Source organism: Gambusia affinis, linkage group LG19 (assembly GCF_019740435.1).
Source record: "Gambusia affinis linkage group LG19, SWU_Gaff_1.0, whole genome shotgun sequence".
NCBI classification, from domain to species: domain Eukaryota; kingdom Metazoa; phylum Chordata; class Actinopteri; order Cyprinodontiformes; family Poeciliidae; genus Gambusia; species Gambusia affinis.
In genome coordinates this window covers 6,250,115-6,272,546 of record NC_057886.1, presented here as the reverse complement: position 1 = coordinate 6,272,546, position 22,432 = coordinate 6,250,115, and the positions used below count along the sequence as shown (strand labels likewise).

The 22,432-nt window shown below is 39.1% G+C and overlaps 1 protein-coding gene across 1 annotated transcript; it reads right to left on the bottom strand.

Annotated features, from left to right (window-relative positions):
- Positions 1-40: 40 nt before the first annotated feature.
- LOC122822176 (interferon-induced very large GTPase 1-like) lies at positions 41-21,554 on the bottom strand. The gene is made up of 11 exons (XM_044100638.1): positions 21,482-21,554; positions 20,489-20,880; positions 18,229-18,324; positions 17,565-18,098; positions 14,911-14,970; positions 12,125-12,156; positions 10,055-10,103; positions 9,941-9,969; positions 9,708-9,849; positions 9,581-9,612; positions 41-5,722 (listed from the first exon to the last, which is right to left on the bottom strand). Exons 2-11 carry the CDS (start codon positions 20,775-20,777, stop codon positions 1,031-1,033), a joined length of 5,955 nt encoding a protein of 1,984 aa, XP_043956573.1. The 5' UTR covers positions 20,778-20,880; positions 21,482-21,554; the 3' UTR covers positions 41-1,030.
- Positions 21,555-22,432: the final 878 nt, after the last annotated feature.

The window sequence follows — 22,432 nt, the reverse complement described above, 5'->3', positions numbered from 1 at the left end:
AGAATGGATTCTCCCTAATTTGATTCAAAACATTTAACTCATTTGTTTTCACACCTTTATTTATTTCCTTTTTTTATTTTGAAGAGGTGAAGAAAAGAAATCAGGAGCATTTTAGTGAATTTAATACAAGTTAAAATCAAACATAACTTTTACTGGTGAAACAGTTTTCTGCATCATTTGTGTTATCTGTCCTGTTAAATCTAATAATATTTATTATAAATGATGTGATATGTCAAAGAAGTATACTTATTTCATTTACTTCAAGGGTGGTTACATGTTTTACATTATCATTTTCTATTACAAAACTTTGAGTTTATTTAGAAAAAAACAATTTACAGGGAATAAACCATAGAATTAATAAAGAAATAAAAAAAACTAAAAGGAAATATGGATGAAAAATATTCAGTTGCTTAACAAATTAGTTTAACACAGCAAAGTTTGAACATAAATGAAAAAATAGAGTTTTAGAAATGAAATAGAAATGAAGAAATGATCAACAATCTAAATTGTTGATCATTTACAAAAAAAATCTAGTTCATGAAATTCACATGTGGTTTATTTTAAGGTATTTATCTACTGGATCAATATGATTGTAATGGGGATTAAAAATATATGGATTAAGATTTTAATTTTACCATACATGTATAACATTTTAAAACATGAGAAAATATACCATAATAAACTGATTTCCTCTGGATACAAAAGGCAAGATGTTTACATACTGTAACCCAAATCAAGAGTCATATTTGATATTTCAATGGTTATTTCCTAAATAAGACCTTTTTGGTGATTAAAAAATAATCAGAATAACAAAAAATAAGAAATCCCAAAAAGAGTGAAAAATAATATAAAGTAAAACATACAACTGTTTGTTTGAAGCCATTTCAGCTATCCTTCAAATATAACTCATTCAGGATGTACAAACCAAAGGTAATAAATGATCATTTATTCATTTTGAAGAACCTTGAACATCACAATTACTGATCAAACCCACAACTTTGATTAGTTTCTATGAACACCTGCAGTTTCTTCACAAACTACTCATTTCATTCAAACTTTCAATAGCATCCTCCTTACTGAAGTTTTTCCATTGCTGAGGAATTTTTCCTTGACCCTGAAATTTCAAACCATAGTAGTCTTCTAATTCATTTTGAAAGTGGCAGATGAACCATTTCCAGAAGGGCAGCATGGAGGCATCAGCTGTAATGCTCCAAGAAGCAAATGGTTCTCCTGCAGTTGGGTACTGTTTATAGGGAACTGTCCAATCTGAACTATTAGGGTAAAAGCTTTTGTCACTTGCAACTAACGTGGTACAGAAATCAATGACCAGCTCAACTGTTCCTCTTACATGCCAACCTTTGACTCCAGAGGGTCGATGAAAAGGAACGCTGTGCTTCTCAGGACTGTGGTCCTTCAAAGTGTTTGTGCAAACAGCGGCACAGAATGGACACCTTTCCCAGCAGCAGTTGCACAGCTGATCAATCAGGATCTGATCAGGCTTCTGCCTGCAGTCATTCACCTTTTCCAGGGAGAGTTTGCTCATCTCTGTTGTGATGCTTTTCAGGCCTTTCTCTATCTCTTCTTTGAGAAATTCAAAATTGTTTATGTCACTGAAGTTTTGACAACTAATGGTGTCAAGAGTCAACTTTGGCTTCAGTTTACTAGAAAATTCCTCCACCCACATTTCTATGTTTCCTTTCTTGTGTTTGAATTTCTCTGTTGCCTCAAACAAAGCCTGACTGATGACTCTTGTGATGTCTTCTACATTTTTTTTAAGGATAGTCTGGGCTTTAACTTTCTGCGTTGTGAACATGTATTCCTTTACTTCTTCTTTGATGAAAGCCTCTACTTGAGCTCTTGGATTTCTGATGTAGGTGGTGAATCTGCTAAAGTCTTCTTTCTCTGCCAGAGATGCCAACACATGCTTCTCTAAATTCAGTCTATTCCCATTGAATGCTGGGAAACTACACATCATCTCTCCAACAATATCAACTCCAGTCTTGTTACAGACGGCTTCAGCGGCAGAGACTTTGAGTTTTTCACACATAATTTCTCCAAACACCACAGTAGATGAACTTCCTTTGCAGAAGCTTCTGAAAATGTTGTAATATTCATTTTTCTTGTTGTCCAAATAAGTCAGTGCATCATTGTTGTCTCTGTAGATCTTGTGAGCGTTTAAGAGCCAACCTTCTGCCCTATCAAACACATACAGTGAAAGGTCAACTGTAAACTCCTTCTTGAATACATAGTTTCTCTGAGATTCCATTGCTTCTATTTCAGATTTTATAATTTGAACCACTTCCTTCAAGTAAGTTGATGTAAAGCCTCTTGTTGCAACAGGTTTTCGCTTAATAGCTGTAAGACATTTTTGTTCAACCTCATTAATGAATGATCTGATCAGTTTCTGTTCTTCATGTGGAACAAAAGTCATTTTAACTAATTTACAGACACCTCCAATGCTCTTCTTCATTCTTATGTAATCAGAATAATCACCACGTTCTGACAGATTTTTGTATCTCTTACTTCTTTTTGACTCATCAATGAGTCCCCGTTCAACACCAAGCTCTTGAAGGACAGCAATCTGATCCTCCTCCAAGTTTATGTTCTTGATGGGTTTTGTATCTGAGGTTAATTCCTTAACCCAGTGACTCCAAACGTCGCTGAACTGTGCTTTTAGTTCCTCTTCATCATCAACGCATTTTAACTGGTGAGCAAACTCTTTGCTCTTCTGCAGCAGATTGTTTTCAAACTCTGTTTTCTTGTGGTCAAGATTTTTTCTTGCATTATTTTGCTGGATAACTTCATCCAGTTTTACCTTCAAACTTGTAATAGGTTCCTCAAGAAACTCTTTGATTTTGTTCTCAAATCGGCCCCGCCATTGGACCAACATTTCTTTGTCTTTGTCATCTTCAAAGTGAGTTGTCATATTTTTTGTTCCTTCTTCATATGTTTTAGCCATTTCTGTATTAAGGTAACTCAGCTCAACTTTGTCCAGTTGTCCTTTTTCAATTCTGGGATAAAGTTGGTTTTCAATATTCAGCATCTCACTCCTCAGGGCCCAAGTCCAGTTCCCATATTGGACCTCCAGTTTTCTATAAACTGCAATTTCCTGTGTATTTTTGAAACTAAAAACAAAGTGTTCATTCATCAAAGCGTTCCACAGGTCTTGAATTTTGGTGCTGAAATGTGACAGAGTGATTCCAGTAGACTGTTTGGCTTTAGACAAGATGATGGACTTGAGTTCTTGGATGCTCTCACTATAACCTGGATTTGGAGGAGCCATTGGTGGACTTCCCTCCCACAGCTGAGCAAAGTATTTCACATCTTTTTGCACATCAAACGCGATGACATCACTGAAGCACGCAACATCACATCCTTCCTCTTTGGCAGCAAGTTGAGCCATCTTGTCCAGTTTTTCCTGCAAACGTCTTTTTCCATCCATGTTTTTCTCTGCTGCTGTAATATCTGTGACATTCTGATGGACAAACACACAACTTGGAGAAAGTTTGACTTTCTTCATCCTCATCAAAGCCTGCACAACATTTTGTAGGACATCTTGCATGTCAGCTAGATTCTCACCAAAGATGTTGATCAGTGTCATGTTTCCCAGACCAACAACAAATGTTGCAAGTTCATTGTCATGATGAAGGGTAGCATTACCTGCTAACTCAAGAGCACGCAGTCCTTCAGTGTCTACAACTAGAATGTAGTCAAACTGGTATTTATCCTTGTTTTCCTGTGACAGCTTAACCAATTGCATGTAGGCACCCTTGGTGCACCTTCCAGCACTGACTGCAAACTGCAGGCCAAACATGGCATTCAGCATCGTTGACTTTCCGCTACTTTGTACACCCAGAACCGACAGCACAAAAACTCTCGGGTCACCAAGTTTCTTGATGACTTCCTGTAAAAGATTAGAGATCCATATTAAAGGCACATGGCCTGCATCCCCATCCATCAACTCCATTGGGTGTCCTGATATCATCAGATCTGCAGCCAGCTCAGGGTATTTGGTCCAATCATGTTGTTGGTACAGCAATGGTTTCTTCAAAGATTTATGGGCTTCATAGATCTGTCCCATCTCTCTGAAGATGTGTTCCAGACCGAAGGTTGCAGATTGAAGCTTTTGTGACAACAGTTCAAGCTCCGTTTGTTTGTGTTTTAATTGAGCAGATTTGTCATGTTTATTTTTCAAGACCAAGACCTCTGACCAGGTTTCATCATAATTTTGGAGAATTGAAGAGAGATCATCTGTGGAGAGGGCATCTATAAGGATCTGAGTCCATGTCAAGAAATATTCTCTTTCTTTTGGTGGCAAACTCTGGAGGCTTTGAGTGAACAACCTCATCAGTTTACTATTAGATACATCACACTGTTTCTCTCGTAGTTTCATTAGCTGATGACTCTTCTGGCCCTTTTCTTTCTCCATGTCTCCCTTTAGATGATGCAACTCTTTATTGATTTTGCACCAGTTGGACCAAAGTTGACCTTGGCAGGGGAGAAATTTAGCTTTGATTTTGGAAACGTCCATCCTTTCTATCAATTCAATTATTTCCATTGCCGCAGATTTCCCATTCTGGCAGACTTTCTGATCTTCATCCACTTTGACCCCAGAGACTTTGGCCATAGTCTCCAGCCTGAAGGATGTGTGGGGTCCAGACAAAAGGCTTTTTATAATCTTCTTTAGTTCTTCAGAAACATCCGACTGGCTTCTTTCTTTCAGCCCTAGTTTGTATTTTTGAGGTTTCACCCGAACTGCACTACTGTCATTGTCTGCATTGAGGATGATTAGAGGCTTTGAAGACTTGTAAAGCATAGAAATGACTGCAGTACTTTCCTGGCATTTTTCCAGAGTTGGCACAAGAACAACAATGACTGATGACATTTCAGTCAGGATTTCACGCTGTTTTCCAATTGCTAGAGAATCCCCATGAAGATTACAGAAGGCAATGCAGTCAGTAAAGAAATCATTGTCTTTTCCAGCAGGGCAGTACCAGGCAATCTCTGCCACGCCATCCATCAAGTAACGAGATTTGGTGCTGCCTTTACAGTTTCTGTGGAAGAATGTGTTGTGGCGGTCGTTGATCAAGGCATTCATCAGCTGAGATTTGGACAAAGACATGGAGCCCAGTCGGAAAAATGAAACCATGGGAGTGTCAGCTTTGTAGATTGGCATGCTTTTCATGGTGACAGTGGTTGCATTTTCTTTGTTTGTGCTTATTTTCCAAGTTTTTGTTATTTGTCTGAATGTCCACAAAGGACACTCAATATTTGTTGAGAGAAGATCAGGAACAAGCAGTGGTAAAGCATACTGACACTGTGACAACTTTGTGATCATTTTCTGTTTAAGGAAGCTGTCTGAGCAGTGAAATACTGCCATTTGAACATCCATTGGATGCACATGATTCTCTTTTGACTGATCTATCTCTACATTAGTTGCAAAAAGAGCATCTAAGTCATCGTCATCTGTAACATCAGAGCTTTCTTGCTGAACAGGGATGTATCTGGCTCTATAATCTAACATCATTAACGTCTGAAGAAAAGCACTAACTAGATCTCTCTCAAAGATCTCATTAGTCTTTTTTATAGGTGGACGTATTTGTACAAAGTCTTCTGATGACAGCATGTGTTGATGTTGGTCCTGGAGGTGAAGTCTTCTGAGTAGTTTTTCAGTTTCTTTTTGATGTTTCTTTTGGCTCTCCTCAAAAGTCTTTGAAGTAGGCTGCCAAAAGAAAACAAAATGTTATTTTATTGTTTTTAAGAAAAATAAATAAAAACAAGTAAACTCTTTCATTATTTGGGTACACATGTTTGTCTTTTCAGTTGGTGTTGATGCTATAAAAGCACCAATTCATTCTCTCCATGTTCACTTTCAGATTCTTGGGCAACCTGTGAATTACTTTCATTCAAACTTTGTTCTTGTACAGAAATGTATCCAGTTTGGCAACCTGTGATCTTTAAACTCTGAAGAAAACCAATGTCTCATGCTATTGTAGTGGTTATGTTAGATCCAAAACAGTAAGGCAGAGGTTTCAAGTAAGTTATGAAGTTTTAATAAAAAATGAAGAACAAAAAACTTGCAGAAATCACAGGAATCACAGGGAGTCAGAGCAGAACAAGAAACACAGGAACAAAAAGAGAGCACAGTATAATGGGCTTTAACAGGGAAATGACAGGAGGAACTAGCCAGGAGTGACTGAGAAGAATTTTTATATATACTGAGGAGCTTAATTTCTGAACAACAAACAGATGGCTGACCTGACACGGGTTACAGGTGTGAGGGGAAAGAGTAGAAGGCAGAGAGAGATAAAATGGCACAAGTGGCGGACACACAAACTGGGCAACTAGGAAAGCTAATGTAACACTAACAAATAATTATAAAGAACAAAATAAAACAAAAGTAACTATAGGCTCAATACTTCCTGTGTTACTGGCTGCTGGATTTCCTCACAGACAGACATTAGTTTGTGGTTGGGAAAAATGCTTCAAGGTTTGCCTCTCTCAGCACTGGCTCCCCACAGGGCTGTATACTCAAACCCCTACTCTTCACCCTGATGACCTATGACTGTCAAGTCAGGTACAGTTCACTTAATGATGAAGCACATCATTAAGTATATGGACATTACAACAGTGGTGGGTTTCATCAAGGATAACAACAAACTGGGCGACAGAGAGGAGGTGAAACATCTAGTGGACTGGTGTGATGCAAACCATGTAATCCTGAATGTCAAAAAACAAAAGAAATTGTTGTTGATTTCAGGAAAAGTCAGCCAAGTCACACACGCCTCCTCATCAATGATGCCGCAGTGGAACAGGTCAGGAACATTAAATTCCTGGGGATACAGATCACTGACACTTTGATCTGGTCTCTCCAAACCTCTGGCCTAGTAAAGAAAGATCAGCAACGTCATAGACAGACGTTGTTGTGTTTTACATTGGATGAAAAGAGCAAACTTCCCTTCTCCATCCTCACCAGTTTCTACAGAGGAACAATAGAGAGCAAACTGACTGGTTTGGAGCATCTAACACCTCCGACTGGCAACGTGTAGAGAGAGTGGTGAAAACAACTTAGAAAATCATCGGGACTGAGCTTCCTTCCATCCTTGACACCACTGGCAGTCGCTGCCTGTCCAGATTATAAAAGATCCCTTCCACTCTCAGTATGGTTGAATGTTGTAATCAAGACCACCTAACCAGAGACCAGTGATGTCAGTAACGCGTTAATTTGTAACGCGTTACTGACATCGGGCCACTTTTTTCAGTAACGAGTAATCTAACGCGTTGCTATTTAAAATCGGGTAGTCAGACTACAGTTACTTATCAAAATCACTGTGCGCTACTATCTTCTTTTGTTATTTAATCGTATTTCCTCTACTCGTCTTGTTGAGTGACCGACGTCTCTATGCGACAGAAATGTAAACAATGGAGGAAGATGCGCATTTTGTTGGTGGAAAAACTGGAACTATTTTGAGTTTCTGTCGCCAAGTCCGATTATTATAAGCGGCTTTGGGCTTCTTTTTTTTTTTAAGTCGCTTGCAGATTTCATGAGTGGCGGGTTGCTCCTTTTTGAGCTCGTTTTTGAACGTGAAGTTGCTCATTTGGGTTTGGAAATAAGCAGAGACTCATAATAAATCCCAGAATTTGTCCGTCATTGAGGTAGTTTTACTCAGTCTCTCCTTGTCCATCATTTCTCAGATGATCCGTTCCGCTGTGACGTTGTAAATGTCAAGTTAATATATTACCTCTGAATGACGTCGAGCTTCGCATTGCGCTCCAGAAAACTGCAAACATCGAGACTATGAACAGCGCAATAAACGTGAAAACAGCCACAAATAAACGTGTCCGTATAATTAGAATGGCAACTTAATGCCATTATAATTATTAATATCAAGATAAGTGTCACAAATCTGTGCAGCCACCTGAGCTGTGGAGCTGCAGGAGGAGCTCTGTGCACTGAGCTTTGACACCAAACGCAGGGCCGTAACGCAGAACCTGGAGGCTGAGGGGGTGGGGGGAGGGGTTAAAATCCTTCTTAGAGTTTTCCAGACAACAGTGGACCACACAAACTACTCACGTTTTTTATTTTTTGTACAATCTCCTCTTTAGTTCAGCCTTATCAGTGGAGACACATTGTTGATGTTACCATTATAAAATAGCTGACAATTAAGTATTGACAAAGCTCAATGTGATTTTCACAGGAGGCAGAGTGTTGTTGTTAGCAGCTGCTGAAAGTAACTAAAAAGTTACTTTTAGTGTAACTTAGTTACTTTCCAAATCAAGTAGTCAGTAATATAACTAAGTTACTTTTTCAAGGATGGTTGATTGACCAGCTGTACTTGGTGCTAGAGTGGCTAACACGAGTAACAGTTTAGTCCAAAGCCTTTTCTGCTAAAATAAAATCTTTAGTGTGTGTCAGATACAGTACACATTGTATATTGATCTGTTTAGCTAACGTAAGACTGTGTAGCAGACAGGCTTCAAGGTGTAGAAGTTGTATCAGTGCTGCCATTATGCTGAAATTAGATTACGGGAAGCGTGTGTTTGTGAGACGGCCACCCACATGACCACGAAGAATGGGCATCAGCCAATGAAAAGTGCCCCCTCTAGTAAGGTCCATTGAGACCGAAACAAGACCAAGACTTTTAGGGTCCGAGACCAAGACTGAGTGAGGTTGAGACCTAGTCATGACCAAGACCTGCGCCCCAAGCAACATGACACAATAAAATTTGAAATATGATCAAAATTGCTTTTCAAATTGATCTGAAAGATTCACACTCCAATAAAAACACCAAGATATTAAATACTCATCCAGCTGGAAGGATGTGTGGGTCCAGACAAAAGGTTTTTTTAATAATCTTTTTTAGTTCTTCAGAAACATCTGACTGGCTTCTTTCTTTCAGCCCTAGTTTGTATTTTTGAGGTTTCACCTGAACTGCAGTACAGTCATTGTCAGCATTGAGGATGATTAGAGGCTTTGAAGACTTGTAAAGCATAGAAATGACTGCAGTACTTTTCAGTATGTTTTTGTTGTGTGAGGATCAAGAACAAGCAGTGGTAAGGCATACTGACACTGTGACAACTTTGTGATCATTTTCTGTTTAAGGAAGCTGTCTGAGCAGTGAAATACTGCCATTTGAACATCCATTGGGTGAACATGATTAGTTTTTGACTGATCTGATTCTGTCATTGTAATGTAAAGTGCATCAAAATTATCATCTGATACTGACACCTGATCACCCTGTGAATTGCTGACTTCTTTACAATTTGCTTGTTGTACAGTGATGTATCTGGCTCTGTAATCTAACATCAATAACCTCTGAAGAAAAGCATATGGCAGATCTTTCTCTGAAATGTCATTAGGGTGTTTCACAGTTTGACCTATTTGAAGAAATTCTACTGATAACCATTTTGTTTGAGATTTGTCCTGAAGTCCAAGGTTTATGAACTTTTCACTCTGTTTTGGATCTACTTTTCTTTTGCCATTGGAAGAATTGCAAATTGGCTGCAAATAATATATGGATTTAAGTTATTTCATGTCAAGAACAGCGAATACAAAAAAGTGAAATTATTCATTTCTGACCTTTTCTGTTCTTGCATCCACATTAAAGGCACCTGTAAAAACCAGTTGTTTCTCAGATCAGTAAATGTTACTAATGACAAATAAACCAATAATATATTAATGAAGTACATAACAAATGACGACATACCAGTGTTAGTGGGTAGTTGTGTGGATTGCTGTTGTCGTAAAAGGTTACTTTCCTGGCATAGCTCACATGAAACCACGTTGATTTCAGACTTTCCTGCTCCTTTTTTTTCACAAATCTCTTGGCCCTTACCACCAACATTCTCGTTTTATGAGAGACAGGAATAAGTATTACTTCAAGCATCCATCTATATTGATTAATATTTGAAATCAGTAATAGTAAAGCTTTGAACTTACTCTAATTTCAGTTTTTCTCTTCTTTTGTCCTACAGAAATGTATCAGGAAATGACTGATTACAACATATCGATAAATAACAAAGTTGTGGAGGGAATTCATACAAATAGTTTTACCTTTCTTGTTGCCTTCATTCGTCTCTGAGTTTTCCTCACTGAAAGTTGCCTGTCGGAAGGGAATTTAGAGCTGTCAACATAGTTGTTCTACATCTGTGTTTGGCAATAAGGTGGTAAATGGTAATCATGCTGGAAAAAAAAACCACTCCGACTGGCAACGTCGGAACCAAATAAATCTAAAGATTTTAAAACAGGTCCTGCAGTCGCACCCTTTGAAATAAGCTAATAATTTTTCTGATTTAGAAGTGAACAATTCTACTTCAGAAAATTAATCACACATGGTTCATTTCTCTAAGCTAAATTTAGAGCAAATAAATTGATCACCTACAGGATTTCCCCCAGAGTATAACAAGCCTGGTGGGTCGCCAGTCTTTCCTTGCGCCCTTGGCAGGTTGAACGTTTGTTTGTTCTTGTTTTTATGAATAGAAAAAGGTCCTACAAGTGTCTCTTCTGCGGTGAGCATTTTACTGGCAAGGCAGTTATTCCTAAAAGAAAGATGGGTTTATAGGTTTCTATAGTTCATGTATTGAACATGTAGTATGGAACAATCACACCACTGGCCCCTTGCGCATTTACCGCCTTTGCACTGTTTCTGGTTGATGTCTGAAGTTTGCCTCAGCGGGGATTGCGCGTGCCTGCTTTCACTCAAACTGGACACAGGCTGACCTGTATGAATATTTATGCCAAACCCCAGTGAGGATCCATGTTTCTCTGATGAATTTATCACGAGGTGAATCAATCAAGATAAAATTCACTACGTTAGCTCTGCTTGTGCTGTTCAATTTGAACCATAAATGTTCACAGTGAGCTGCACTCAGTGTTTACAGATATTCACAAGTGCACATTTAGAGGTGCGCGTTGAGTGTGCAGTGAGAATGATATTTCTTTGTGAACAAAGCATTATGTGCATTTGTTTCCATATGCTGACTCTGTCTGTGCTGATAAAGTTTGGGTTCACAGTTAGCCGGCACTTTATGAACCGGTGGTTCAGCCTGTGGAGGAGCTTTCACGCTCGCCTCGTAGTCGCGCAGCACTCTGGTTTGTTTTTATTTTGTTTTATTTCTTTGAGGCAACACAATGCATCAAACTGCACAATATCAAATGCTTTGTCTAAAGTCAGGCAGAGTTGTTGCACTCGACCCATAAAACTTGTCAAACAAAACAGTCTAGATACAAAATGGAAGTCACACAAATTCAGTCTCCCCATTTGTCCCTCCACATCCAGCAGCAGAGAAATGTGCAGTAAATTTAACTCATCATGCAGGGTCGGTCCAAGGTTGCATGAGGCCTTGAGCAGAATTTGATTTAGGGGCCTCTCTTGCACATCAGCAACACTGATGATAGCATTTCAACATAAATTTTGTAAAATTTGCGACTAGGGCCTTGTTTAATTGGCCAAGTTTAAAAGCAATCAGTGATAATAGTAATTTAGTAAGATGCATTTGTGAACAAACAAAACTAAAATTCAAAGATTAAACTCACAGCATCAGATTGTTGCTATGGTAACAAAACAATTTAACTATGAATATTGTTCTTTGAATTTTTACAAAGTACACTTGCCAGCTCCTTAAAATCTTACATTTAAATGTTAAACAATTTCAAATCTATTAATTTATCTGTGCTGAAACCATTAAATCAAATTTAATAGCATTGATATTCTCCTAGTTTATTTATGCCTTGGGCCGGCTCTAAATATGATCAGTATTACATTATGTTTTTAGATTCACTAACTGATTACTTAATTTGGATTTAACAGAAATGCATATAATTAATATTTATTTGAATTGTATAAATATATTTTTTGATTTGTTGTTTTAAGACTAAAATTTGGGGTGTAGGTATTGTCAGCAATATCTTTCAAAACAGGTAATATTAATAATAATGCAGATAATAATACTAATAACCAGTAATATTTTTACATTTTCTGTCAACTTAATATTTTATACAAAAACACGATGGACTGCTAGATGACCGCCTCGGCGCACCAACCACCAGGCTTAGCAAGTTTGCTGGGGAAAACCCTGAGCTAACAGTGACAAAGCATCTAAGTGTGATTTACAAATTCTTTACCTTCAAGTCATGTCCACCGTCCTTTCTTTGTTCTGGGTTAGGAAGATTCAGGAAAACAAAAAGCAGATGACAAAATCACAAAAATAAAAACTTATAATATACCAATATCCATATAAATGATCCTAACTTCATGCAACTGCAAGCTAATCCCTCGAGTGGAATACTTTGATCAAAGTTATGAGATGATTGGTCTGGCTGGATTTTAAGACCAGATAAATGTTCTTTGCTACACTGTACAGCTAGATTTTAATTGTAATACTTTGCTATGGACAGAATAAAATGATAAAATGGGATTTTGTCACTATCAGAGCACATAAATGATTTTGCTGTAAGGCCTGGAAATGCTAGCTTCTGCAACCGAGGATCTGACCGCCAGTACCCCCTCTCTCAGCCGCCACACATCACACAATGCACCCGACCCCTTTGGCCCCTCTCATGGGAGTGGGGGCCCATGTTTCCTCTTCGGGCTGTGCCCGGCCGGGCTGCATGGGTAAAAGTCCGGCCACCAGACGCTCACCGTCGTGCTGCCCCTCCAGGCCTGGCTCCAGAGTGGGGCCCCGGTGACCCGCGTCCGGGCGAGGGAACGGGTCACCGGGAGGAGTTTGGAGAGGCCATGGAGAAAGACTTCCGTACGGAGGGTGGGGAAGCAGTACAGCACCAACACTGTCTAGAGTTGGGATGGTGTGCTGCTGACCTCAACTCGGGATGTTGTGGGCCGGTGGGTAGAATACTTCGAAGATCTCCTCAATCCCACCAACATACCTTCTATTGTGGAAGCTGAGCCTGGGGACTCTGGGTTGGGCTCTCCAATCTCTGAGGTCGAGGTCGTCGAGGTGGTCAAAAAGCTCCGCCCGGAGTTCCTTAAGGCTCTGGATGTTGTAGGGTTGTGTTGGCTAACGCAACACTTCAATATTGCATGGACATCGGGGGCAGTTCCCCTGGATTGGCAGACCGGGGTGGTGGTCCCCCTGTTCAAAAAGGGGGACCGGAGGGTGTGCTCCAATTACAGGGGGCTCACACTCTTAAGCCTCCCTGGCAAGGTCTATTCGGGGGTTCTGCAGAGGAGGGTCCGTCGGATTGTCGAACCTCGGATTCAGGAAGAGCAGTGTGGTTTTCGTCCTGGTCGTGTAACACTGGACCAGCTCTACACCCTCAGCAGGGTCCTGGAGGGTGCATGGGAGTTCGCCCAACCAGTCTACATGTGTTTTGTGGACTTGGAGAAGGCGTTCGACCGTGTCCCTCGGGGAGCCCTGTGGGGGGTTCTCTGGGAGTATGGGGTACGGGGCTCTTTGATACAGGCTGTCAGGTCCCTGTATGACCGGTGTCAGAGTCTGGTCCACATTGCCGGCAGTAAGTCGGGGTCGTTTCCGGTGAGGGTTGGACTCCGCCAGGGCTGCCCTTTGTCACCGATTCTGTTCATTACTTTTATGGACAGAATTTATAGTCGTAGCCAGGGTGTTGAGGGGATCCGTTTTGGTGGCCTTAGGATTGCATCTCTGCTTTTTGCGGATGATGTGGTCCTTTTGGCTTCATCGGGACGTGATCTGCAGCTTTCGCTGGAGAGGTTCGCAGCCGAGTGTGAAGCGGCTGGCATGGAGATCAGTGCCTCCAAATCCGAGGCCATGGTCTTGAGCCAGAAAAGGGTAGAGTGCCTTTTCCGGGTCAGGGGGGGTGTCCTGCCCCAAGTGGAGGAGTTCAAGTATCTTGGGATCTTGTTCACGAATGGGGGAAGAAGGGAGTGGGAGATAAACAGGCGGATTGGTGCAGCGTCTGCCGTCAAGCGGGCACTGTACCGGTCCGTCGTGGTGAAGAGAGAGCTGAGCCAAAAAGCGAAGCTCTCGATTTACCTGTCGATCTACGTTCCCACCCTCATCTATAGTCATGAGCTTTGGGTCATGACCGAAAGAACAAGATCGCGGATACAAGCGGCCGAAATGGGTTTTCGCCGTAGGGTGGCTGGGCTCTCCCTTAGAGATAGGGTGAGAAGCTCAGTCAGGGACTCAGAGTAGAGCCGCTGCTCCTTCACGTCGAGAGGGGCCAGTTGAGGTGGCTCGGGCATCTGGTCAGGATGCCTCCTGGACTCCTCCCTGGTGTGGTGTTCCGGGCACGTCCCACTGGGAGGAGGCCCAGGGGAAGACACAGGACACGCTGGAGGGACTTTGTCTCTCGGCTGGCCGGGGAACGCCTTGGGATTCCCCCAGAAGAGCTGGAACAAGTGGCTGGGGAGAGGGAAGTCTGGGCCTCCCTTCTGAAGCTGCTACCGCGCGACCCGACCCCGGATAAGCGGAAGAAGATGGATGGATGGATGGATGGATGGATGGATGGATGGAAATGTGAAACTGTGTAACTGTTTTTATGGTTATGGTCAAATAAAATGTTTATTGACACAATGTCCAATCAATTTCTTTCAGTATTTAACCCCTTACACTGCAAAAAGAAATTAGTTGAGTCAACTTAATTGAATTGCTTGAATTGGTAATAAGTAATTCAATTAAGTTTATCCAATCTAATTTATTAAGTTTAACCAACTCAAGTTATGTTCATCCAACTCAATTTAGTATGATCATTCTAGCTTTTTACGCCTTTTTTCTCTGTTCTCTTCCCTTCCTCCCTATTTTTGGCCTGCTTGCTGTTTTTGGGTTGTTTTTTTGGAGCCTTTCTTTGCACATTCTCCAAATCTACAAATTATGGATCTGGTTAACTGGTCTCTCAATTATGCGAATAAGTTAATAAATAACTGAATAAATAACTGAATAAATTACATTGATTCAACGGAATTGAATTACTTGTTACTGCAGTGATGATGGATTGCTGCGGAGATGGTCGTTCTTCTGGAAGGTCAGTGACTGAAATAAAGAAAAATAGACAAATCTTACCAAAATAAGTGACATCAAATAATGAAACTAGAATGACGATGAAAGGCTTAACTGATGTGAACTAGAATGTAACTGATTAAACAGAAAATCACAAAAAAACAAACAAAATCCCAAACCAAAACTCTTGACAAATATGGAAAATGATCAGGGCTTGCTGTTTTGGGAGTTGACATTTCACCTAAGGCTCTGTAAGATAGATATTATTATAGAATAACAGCTCATCAGAAAGAAAATTAAAACAACTAAGCTTTGTTCATAAAAAAAGATGTCTTAGGTCTGTGTCATGTTTGTTCTTCATTCAGTGAAGTGACTCACAGTGGGTAGAGTAGCCACAAACCTATCTCAAGTCAGAGTAGCCATACTTCATGACATCACTCAAGTAAAATTTAAATGTATACTGTTGAAGGAAGAATTAATAAGTTAGCTTAATTTTTTTGGAAAAAAGCTTGGCTCTCTCAATTTCTTCCTATTTTCCCGGATTCTTCCAGTGAGCCGCGTGTGCCAATCAGGAACAACGATGCGTGATGACGTCACAGAGTTACAGCATTTAATCTCATAGGAAACCACAATGAAGTAACAACATGAGCTGCAAAGCAGCCAAGATACAGACTCATTACTTGAGACAGACAAAGAATAAAAACAAAGACAGAGAAAGAAAAGGCAAAGACATGTCTTTGGAGAAGGCTGATGCCAAAACGGCAGAAATATACCAGCAATCTGAATTATTATTATCATGTTCGATCTCTTATAGTGAAGGCATTTCTCTCCTTGCTAATGTATTCATTAAGGCGTAGCTCTGTATGACCAATCAGACGCTACCTTGGACGCCAATAAAACTTAGAACTTCCCCTAATTTCACGCCAGAAATCAAAGGCCATTTGCTCTCTGGAAGAACAATGGAGCAAGCAGCTGCATCCTAGTCTTCTGGGCTCTAAGGCCATTTGGGCAAATAAAAGCATAAAACAAGACTTCACAGATACCTGTGAAATTCGGAGTGTCTCCTTCATAAAGTTAAGCTCAGTAAAAGATTATCTTCACAAACCTAATTCTGGTCTACTGCATTCAGCATTTTCCAAAGATTTAAGTCCTTGCTTTATCACATAAAATCCTGAACAATTTTCTAATACTAAACAACACATTTTCATTGAAACAATTTCCATTTGATTCAGATATTATCATAGACAGTACAATTTTCAAATACATTCAGCATTCACCATTCTAAACTTAGATAATGCACTTTAATTATAAACTTGCTATTAATACTTAGAAAAATGTTAATGATCTCAACATTCTATGTTGCATTTTAGTTTAAACCATGCCAGATGTGATTAAAAGACCTTTGATGTTCTGTGAACCCAACAGAGTTCTGTTTCACAGGCAATACTAATTTTATGGCCTCCTGACCTCTGATAACACAGCAGGAGGAACCTCACAGAGAGATCACAGATTTGACCTACTTCTAAATATTTACCGATAGAATAGTTTTAGTTTCAAATCCTTTACACAAGCCTGTTTAAAATTAAGAAATTTGTTCAAAATCAGACTGTTCATTATAACCTTTACACCTGGGGTAAGATTAGCTGTATTAAGCACTAAAAATAATAATTTTCCGTAACAATACGTAGTAAAACTACTCCTTGGGAAGTAAAGCAAATTAATAAATGTAACTTGTTATCACCTATCTCTGAAGGGATAATTTCACTAATTATCCCAGGACAGGATAAAGACAGCGCAAAACCATTGCTATGAAAAAATCCATTTGTACTCAGAATAATGGGAGATCTTAATATAACGCAAAGAATTACATTAAAATTCTTAGTAAACTTTTGCTTTTGACAGACACTCAAAACATTTCTCAATGAGACCTTGATGAAACAGAAACCTCGAAAAACAAGATAAATTTTGTGAGATCTTAGTTCTAATGAGCAAATCCAAACCTGAAAGTCACAGAAATGCAAAATACACAAGCAAATCATTCAACACTGGGTTGTGGAATATTTACCTGAACTGGATAGAGTAAGCATTTTTAAGAAGGTTCAGTAAAGTGAGCATTTCTTATACTGGCAAATGAGACAAAGTACATTAATACCTCAAACTTGTCTTTGCTTTCTTAAAATGAAATACTTTGTGTTTCATGGATATTTTGTTGACTCCATTTAAATACAGGGGATTTTCACATACTTCACTGAGGGAGTCCATTATTGCTACCCTATAAAAATAAGCTCCAGATTACATGTTGATGAATTCTTTTATTTTATCCATATGTTTTGACGATTACAGAGTCTGAATGCAGAACTGCCCCATAGGTTGCACAAAGTTGTAGCAGAGCAGCAGCTTACATATGGAAGACCTCAGCTGGAAATGATAATATTGTACAACTGTCTACTTATTTAAATGGCTAAGGAAGATGGCTGTTGTGAATAAGACATGTATGAATCTTGACAACCTCTTTTTTTAACAATACCAAAACATCATAAAGAGATCCACAGCCTGTTGCTTGCATGTAAATTGCACAATAATTTGTACAGTAAGCAAAAAAAAGATTAAAATATTAAGAGTCTTACCTGTCTTTAACCTTTCATCAGGGTTGGCTTGGTTTCCTCCACTCATCCGTCTATTTTCAGAGACCATGTCATTTATTTTTTCTAAAAGAGCCACTATCTCATTTTCATCCATCATACTTCTTGCACATGTATGATATCTTTTTTCAGAAAAACTGCTCTTTGCTTTCAGCTTCTGAAGTTCATTTTCACAAATTTCTTCTGAGTCATCATGAGTCACAACTGTCATCACATAAGAGCTGAGCTCCTTTCCCAGTGTTTTTTCTAACCACTGCATTCCAGAAGTATACTGGTTTTCATGCTGGTCATTTGATACCAGCAAGATAAAGACACAATCTTCTGGAATCTCTGGAATCGTGTCAATATTTGGAAATCCAAGCATATTAATTACAAAGATCTGACGACCCAATAGGTCATACAGTCTTGATGAAAACTCTTTCTCATGTATCTCCTGGTCATGGTCCAGTAAGATGTTTTTTGATCCAATCTCAATGGAATTTTTGTTCCCAATTAACACAAGTGTAAGTTGAGGAGTCACTGAAAAACAGAACATGAGAACTGTTAAATAACAGAGTTGTTTATAGTGGCCTTAAAAACTGTACCTCAGAAATATAAAATTAAAATATTTATGATTTCACTTGAATCATGTTCTAAAACTCTTTCTTACCTTCATTTCTTGGTGGTGATCCAGAAATGTTTTCAGTCTCCTCTTGTACATTTTTGTCTCTCCTTTCTGCATGTTGAGTATCGCAGTCATTCATTACTGCAAAATATATTAATATATTAAATTGTACTTTTTAAACTGAAAATAGGTAGCTTCCACTAAGTGTTTTATGCACAACTTGCCTATTTATTTATTTGGTAAGTACTTGCTAAGTGACATACAAACACCTCATTGCTTCAGATGCACCAACATATGCATGCACCCACACCAAACCACATGTGATGTGGTAAGATTGTCAAGATCTTTCTCTTTAAGATCGTCCTTCCCTTTCCATCACTTCCCCGTCAGCATGTCATTGGAAAACAATGCTCAATGCTTCTCCATTATGCTGTTTACAACCAGTTTTAGTAGCATTGTACTTTATATGATAAGCTTAGCAGACATTCAGTTCCACCAAGTGTTTATTAATTGCCGAGGAGGGGTGAATGTGGAGCTGGAGCCAGGGGCGCAACTACATATTTTCGAGGTGGATGCGAACGCATCATCGGCGCTCCCCACCCCCACCCACCACCCATTTCATACAGCTTTCCTCCCTTAGTCATGCACTTACAAAATACAGTAGTCATATTATGGAATTTGTTTTATGTTACATATTATATCAGGTGATCATTTCAATCATAAGCAAATAAGAAGTTTAATAAAGTACAAATATATAACAGTAGTGGCACTCAGTGCTCAACATTTTCTGTAGCGGAAATATGAAATCTTAACAGCCTGGACTCCATGTCAGAGTTTTAACATTTATGACATTAAAACTGTTACATTCCGTGACTTTGCACTTGCCCATTTGTCAAGTATAGCATCAAATGAAATAGAATGTGCCACACTGTTTTCAATAGAGATCACTGCTAACTGGGACAAGCGTTCATTGCTCATATTTGCACGAAGGTATGTTTCGATGAGCTTCAGCTTGCTAAATGATCTCTCTGCAGATGCAACTGTCAGAGGCATGGTTAAAAATACTCTAAGGGCTACTGTCAAATTTGGAAATACCAAATCAAGGTTCTCTTGAATGAGGAAATGTAACTTTTCTAGAGCCTTGTAACCCTTCAGTAGACGGCTTGCTGGGTATATTTCTTGAATGATATCTATTGAAACATCACAGGTGGTCAGGGCATATGTGGTCACTGATTCCTCCAGCTCATGTGCTCCATTTTAGTGATGAATTTAAATTTCTCAGACACAAGTTGAAAATTGGAAAACCTCTCAAACAGCTCTTGCAGGAGTGTGTCAACAAAAACATTGAAAACCATGCACCTGAAGTGCCTTGTGGGTTCCTTTTCATGATGACCAGTGCATGAATTGTCATCTGGGAACTTCTTTTGCTTCCTAAGTTGTTTTTCTTTCAATTAAGGAGAAGCTTCCATTTCGATGGCTATCTTGCCTGCAACGTCAAGTGACTTCTGAAAGCCCTCTTATCTATACTTGAGCAAAATCTCTTTCAGAGACTCGATTAACTTAATGGCTGTATCCATTGACACTTCTGCTGCTTGTAGTGCCTTGCTTGCAAAGTTGATCTCATATAATAAGTCATACCAAACTATGAGGCACACAAGGAACTCCATAATAACAGTATCATCAGACAGTGACTTTGCCTCTGAGACAATTTTGCTGTCTCCTGCCACTTCTCCAAGCTTTTGTAGTGCATCTAAAATTTCCCCCATCTGGAAACGTATAGCTTTGACAGAGTCTAGCTTTGCTTCCCACCGGGTGTCACTCAGAGGCTTCAGTGTGATGTCGACAAACTCTGTGAGAATGTCCCACCTCTTCACAGAAGATGAAAAGATTGCATACAAAAAGGACATGCTGTTTAAGTCCCATTATTCAGAAATTTCTGTGCACTTTTGCTCTTGTTGCTTTTCATTACTTAAATCTTGGAAAAGCTCAATGATATTTTTATCTCTGATATGTGTGCGTAGGAAACACTTACTCTCATCAATGTTTAAATCACATTTACTAGGTAACATTTCTTTGAACGTATATGGTTTTGTTATGTTGAGGATTGTGTGAATGACTTCTGACTGAGTAAAACCTTCCTGTAATCCATCTATTCGTTTATTAAAATTAGGTTATTTTATGACACATCAGAACCAAAATCAGAGATTTGTCCACCATGAAGCCTAAACTCTGCATGGAAACAAAGATACAACATAATTTAACCTCATAATCTGGTCTCCTACACTGGAAGAGCAGCTCTTCTTACCAGTTTCACTTGCTGTTGGTGGTTGGTTGTCAGTGGCGAGCAGGTTACTAATCAGTTCATCCAAAAGGAGGAGCTGAGACATGCCTTCATCCTCCAACTCTCTCAGTTTCTCACTTTTAACAAAGTCAACAATCAAATCATACAGTTCTGGTTCACTTAAATCATAAACATGAATGGCACTTCCATCATCAGTCAAAGACAGAACTGTCTGCAGCTGCTCTGTAGTCAATGTACAAAGTTTTTTCTGTATCTTGAATATCAGTGCTTTCCGTGGATTGTTGGTTGCCATGCCGACGTTTCACTGGTTGTTTTGGCTCTCTGGACGACACAGTCGATGTAGCCTTCCTTGAAGACTCAGACACTGTCTCTCGTCGTCTCCGCAGGGCCCTCTCCTGGCAAGACATATATATATATATATATATAACAAGTTACAAGTTTCGTTTTATATTTTGTTTAGCCTTTTGTTGATGTTAAATAATTCTCTGTCCCATCTGCTTTCATTTTCTGTCACATGAATATGTAAATTTCAAGGTTTACAAAACATCACTGTTACAAAAATGTTTTATTTATTTTTTTGCATCTCTTAAAATATCATGTTACGATTGAAACAGATCCATCACCAATTACATTGTAAATGTCTGTACATGGCAGTTTAAAATAAACCAGGTTTATGTTTAGTCAGTATGCCAAGAGGAAGTGTGCCATGTCTTGGGTGTGGCAACGATTATGGGTAAATTTGAAACTTGAACGTTATGATTTAAAATGGCATAAAAAACTAGTGGTGGTTTGTGGTTTTGTAAAAGATTTTTTTTATTATCACAGTACGGATTGTAAAACAAAAATAGTTACAATACAGAAGAAAAGACATTTAAAATATTCACCGTATTTAACCTGTTAAGTTTTTCTTCACATCGATGTGAATAAATTACTTAAACTCTTGGAAGTACAAGTTTCATTCATGTTTGCGTCAAAAGTCATAAAAGCTTTTCTTACCTTGTTTCTGTTTTACTGGCTTAGTGAATCTTTGTTGTCACAGCATTACGTGTACTGATTTCCTTTTAGACTGAAACCACCCAAAGAGATTCTTGTTTTTATGTCTCTTGTCCTAACAAACTCCTCCTGCAGCCTCTCATTGGCTGAAAAACTCTGCTTGTGGAAAAAAGAGGAGATCAAAAGTGAAAGAAAGATTGTTCTGTTCCTTAAAACCATGTGATTAAAAGAAATCGACATGCAGCTACATGTTTCTATATAAACACATTCAGCTGGCTGGCTGAAACAGTGGCAGAATAAAAGCATGAAATGGGCATTACAATGTAGAAGGGGAAAGTGGTTTTGTGTCAGAGTGATAAGGAAATAAAGTTATTCTGACACAAGTATACAGATTTGTTTTTCACCTTTTTTCCCTCTTTTTTTGGGGATAATTAGGGGCAAAACTATGAGTCTAAGAGTTTTTTAAAGTGTGACTATAGGAATACAATTTTGTTTTATTATTAAGAATTTTAAGAGTGTAACTGCTGTTTTGCATTTGTGGTGAACTGAAAGAAAATCTACATTTCCAAAACTCCTATAGGATTTTTTCTTTGCAACATCAACTTCTCATTTAAAAGGCTCAAATAGTTTTGCACCAAATGTACCTTCATACCACAGATTCCTCCTGCTGTGTTTGTACACGCTCACTGTATCTGTTTGAACATCTTCCCAAGTCTGCCTCTGATTGGCTTACGACGATTACCTTTTCCTCTTTAGCCAATCAGCAGCACAAATAACATAGAAGTAGAGATTCTTTTCTCTACTTAACTTCTGGCCCGCCCGGTTTCAGAAAGCAGGAACTTTCTTATCCTTTCACTTATAAGAACTTTCTTCTTTCTTCTCTGGCCTCTCTAAAAACAGATTTGACTCCACTTACAGCTGATGAGAAACATAGGTTTTCTCTTAGGAAAAACC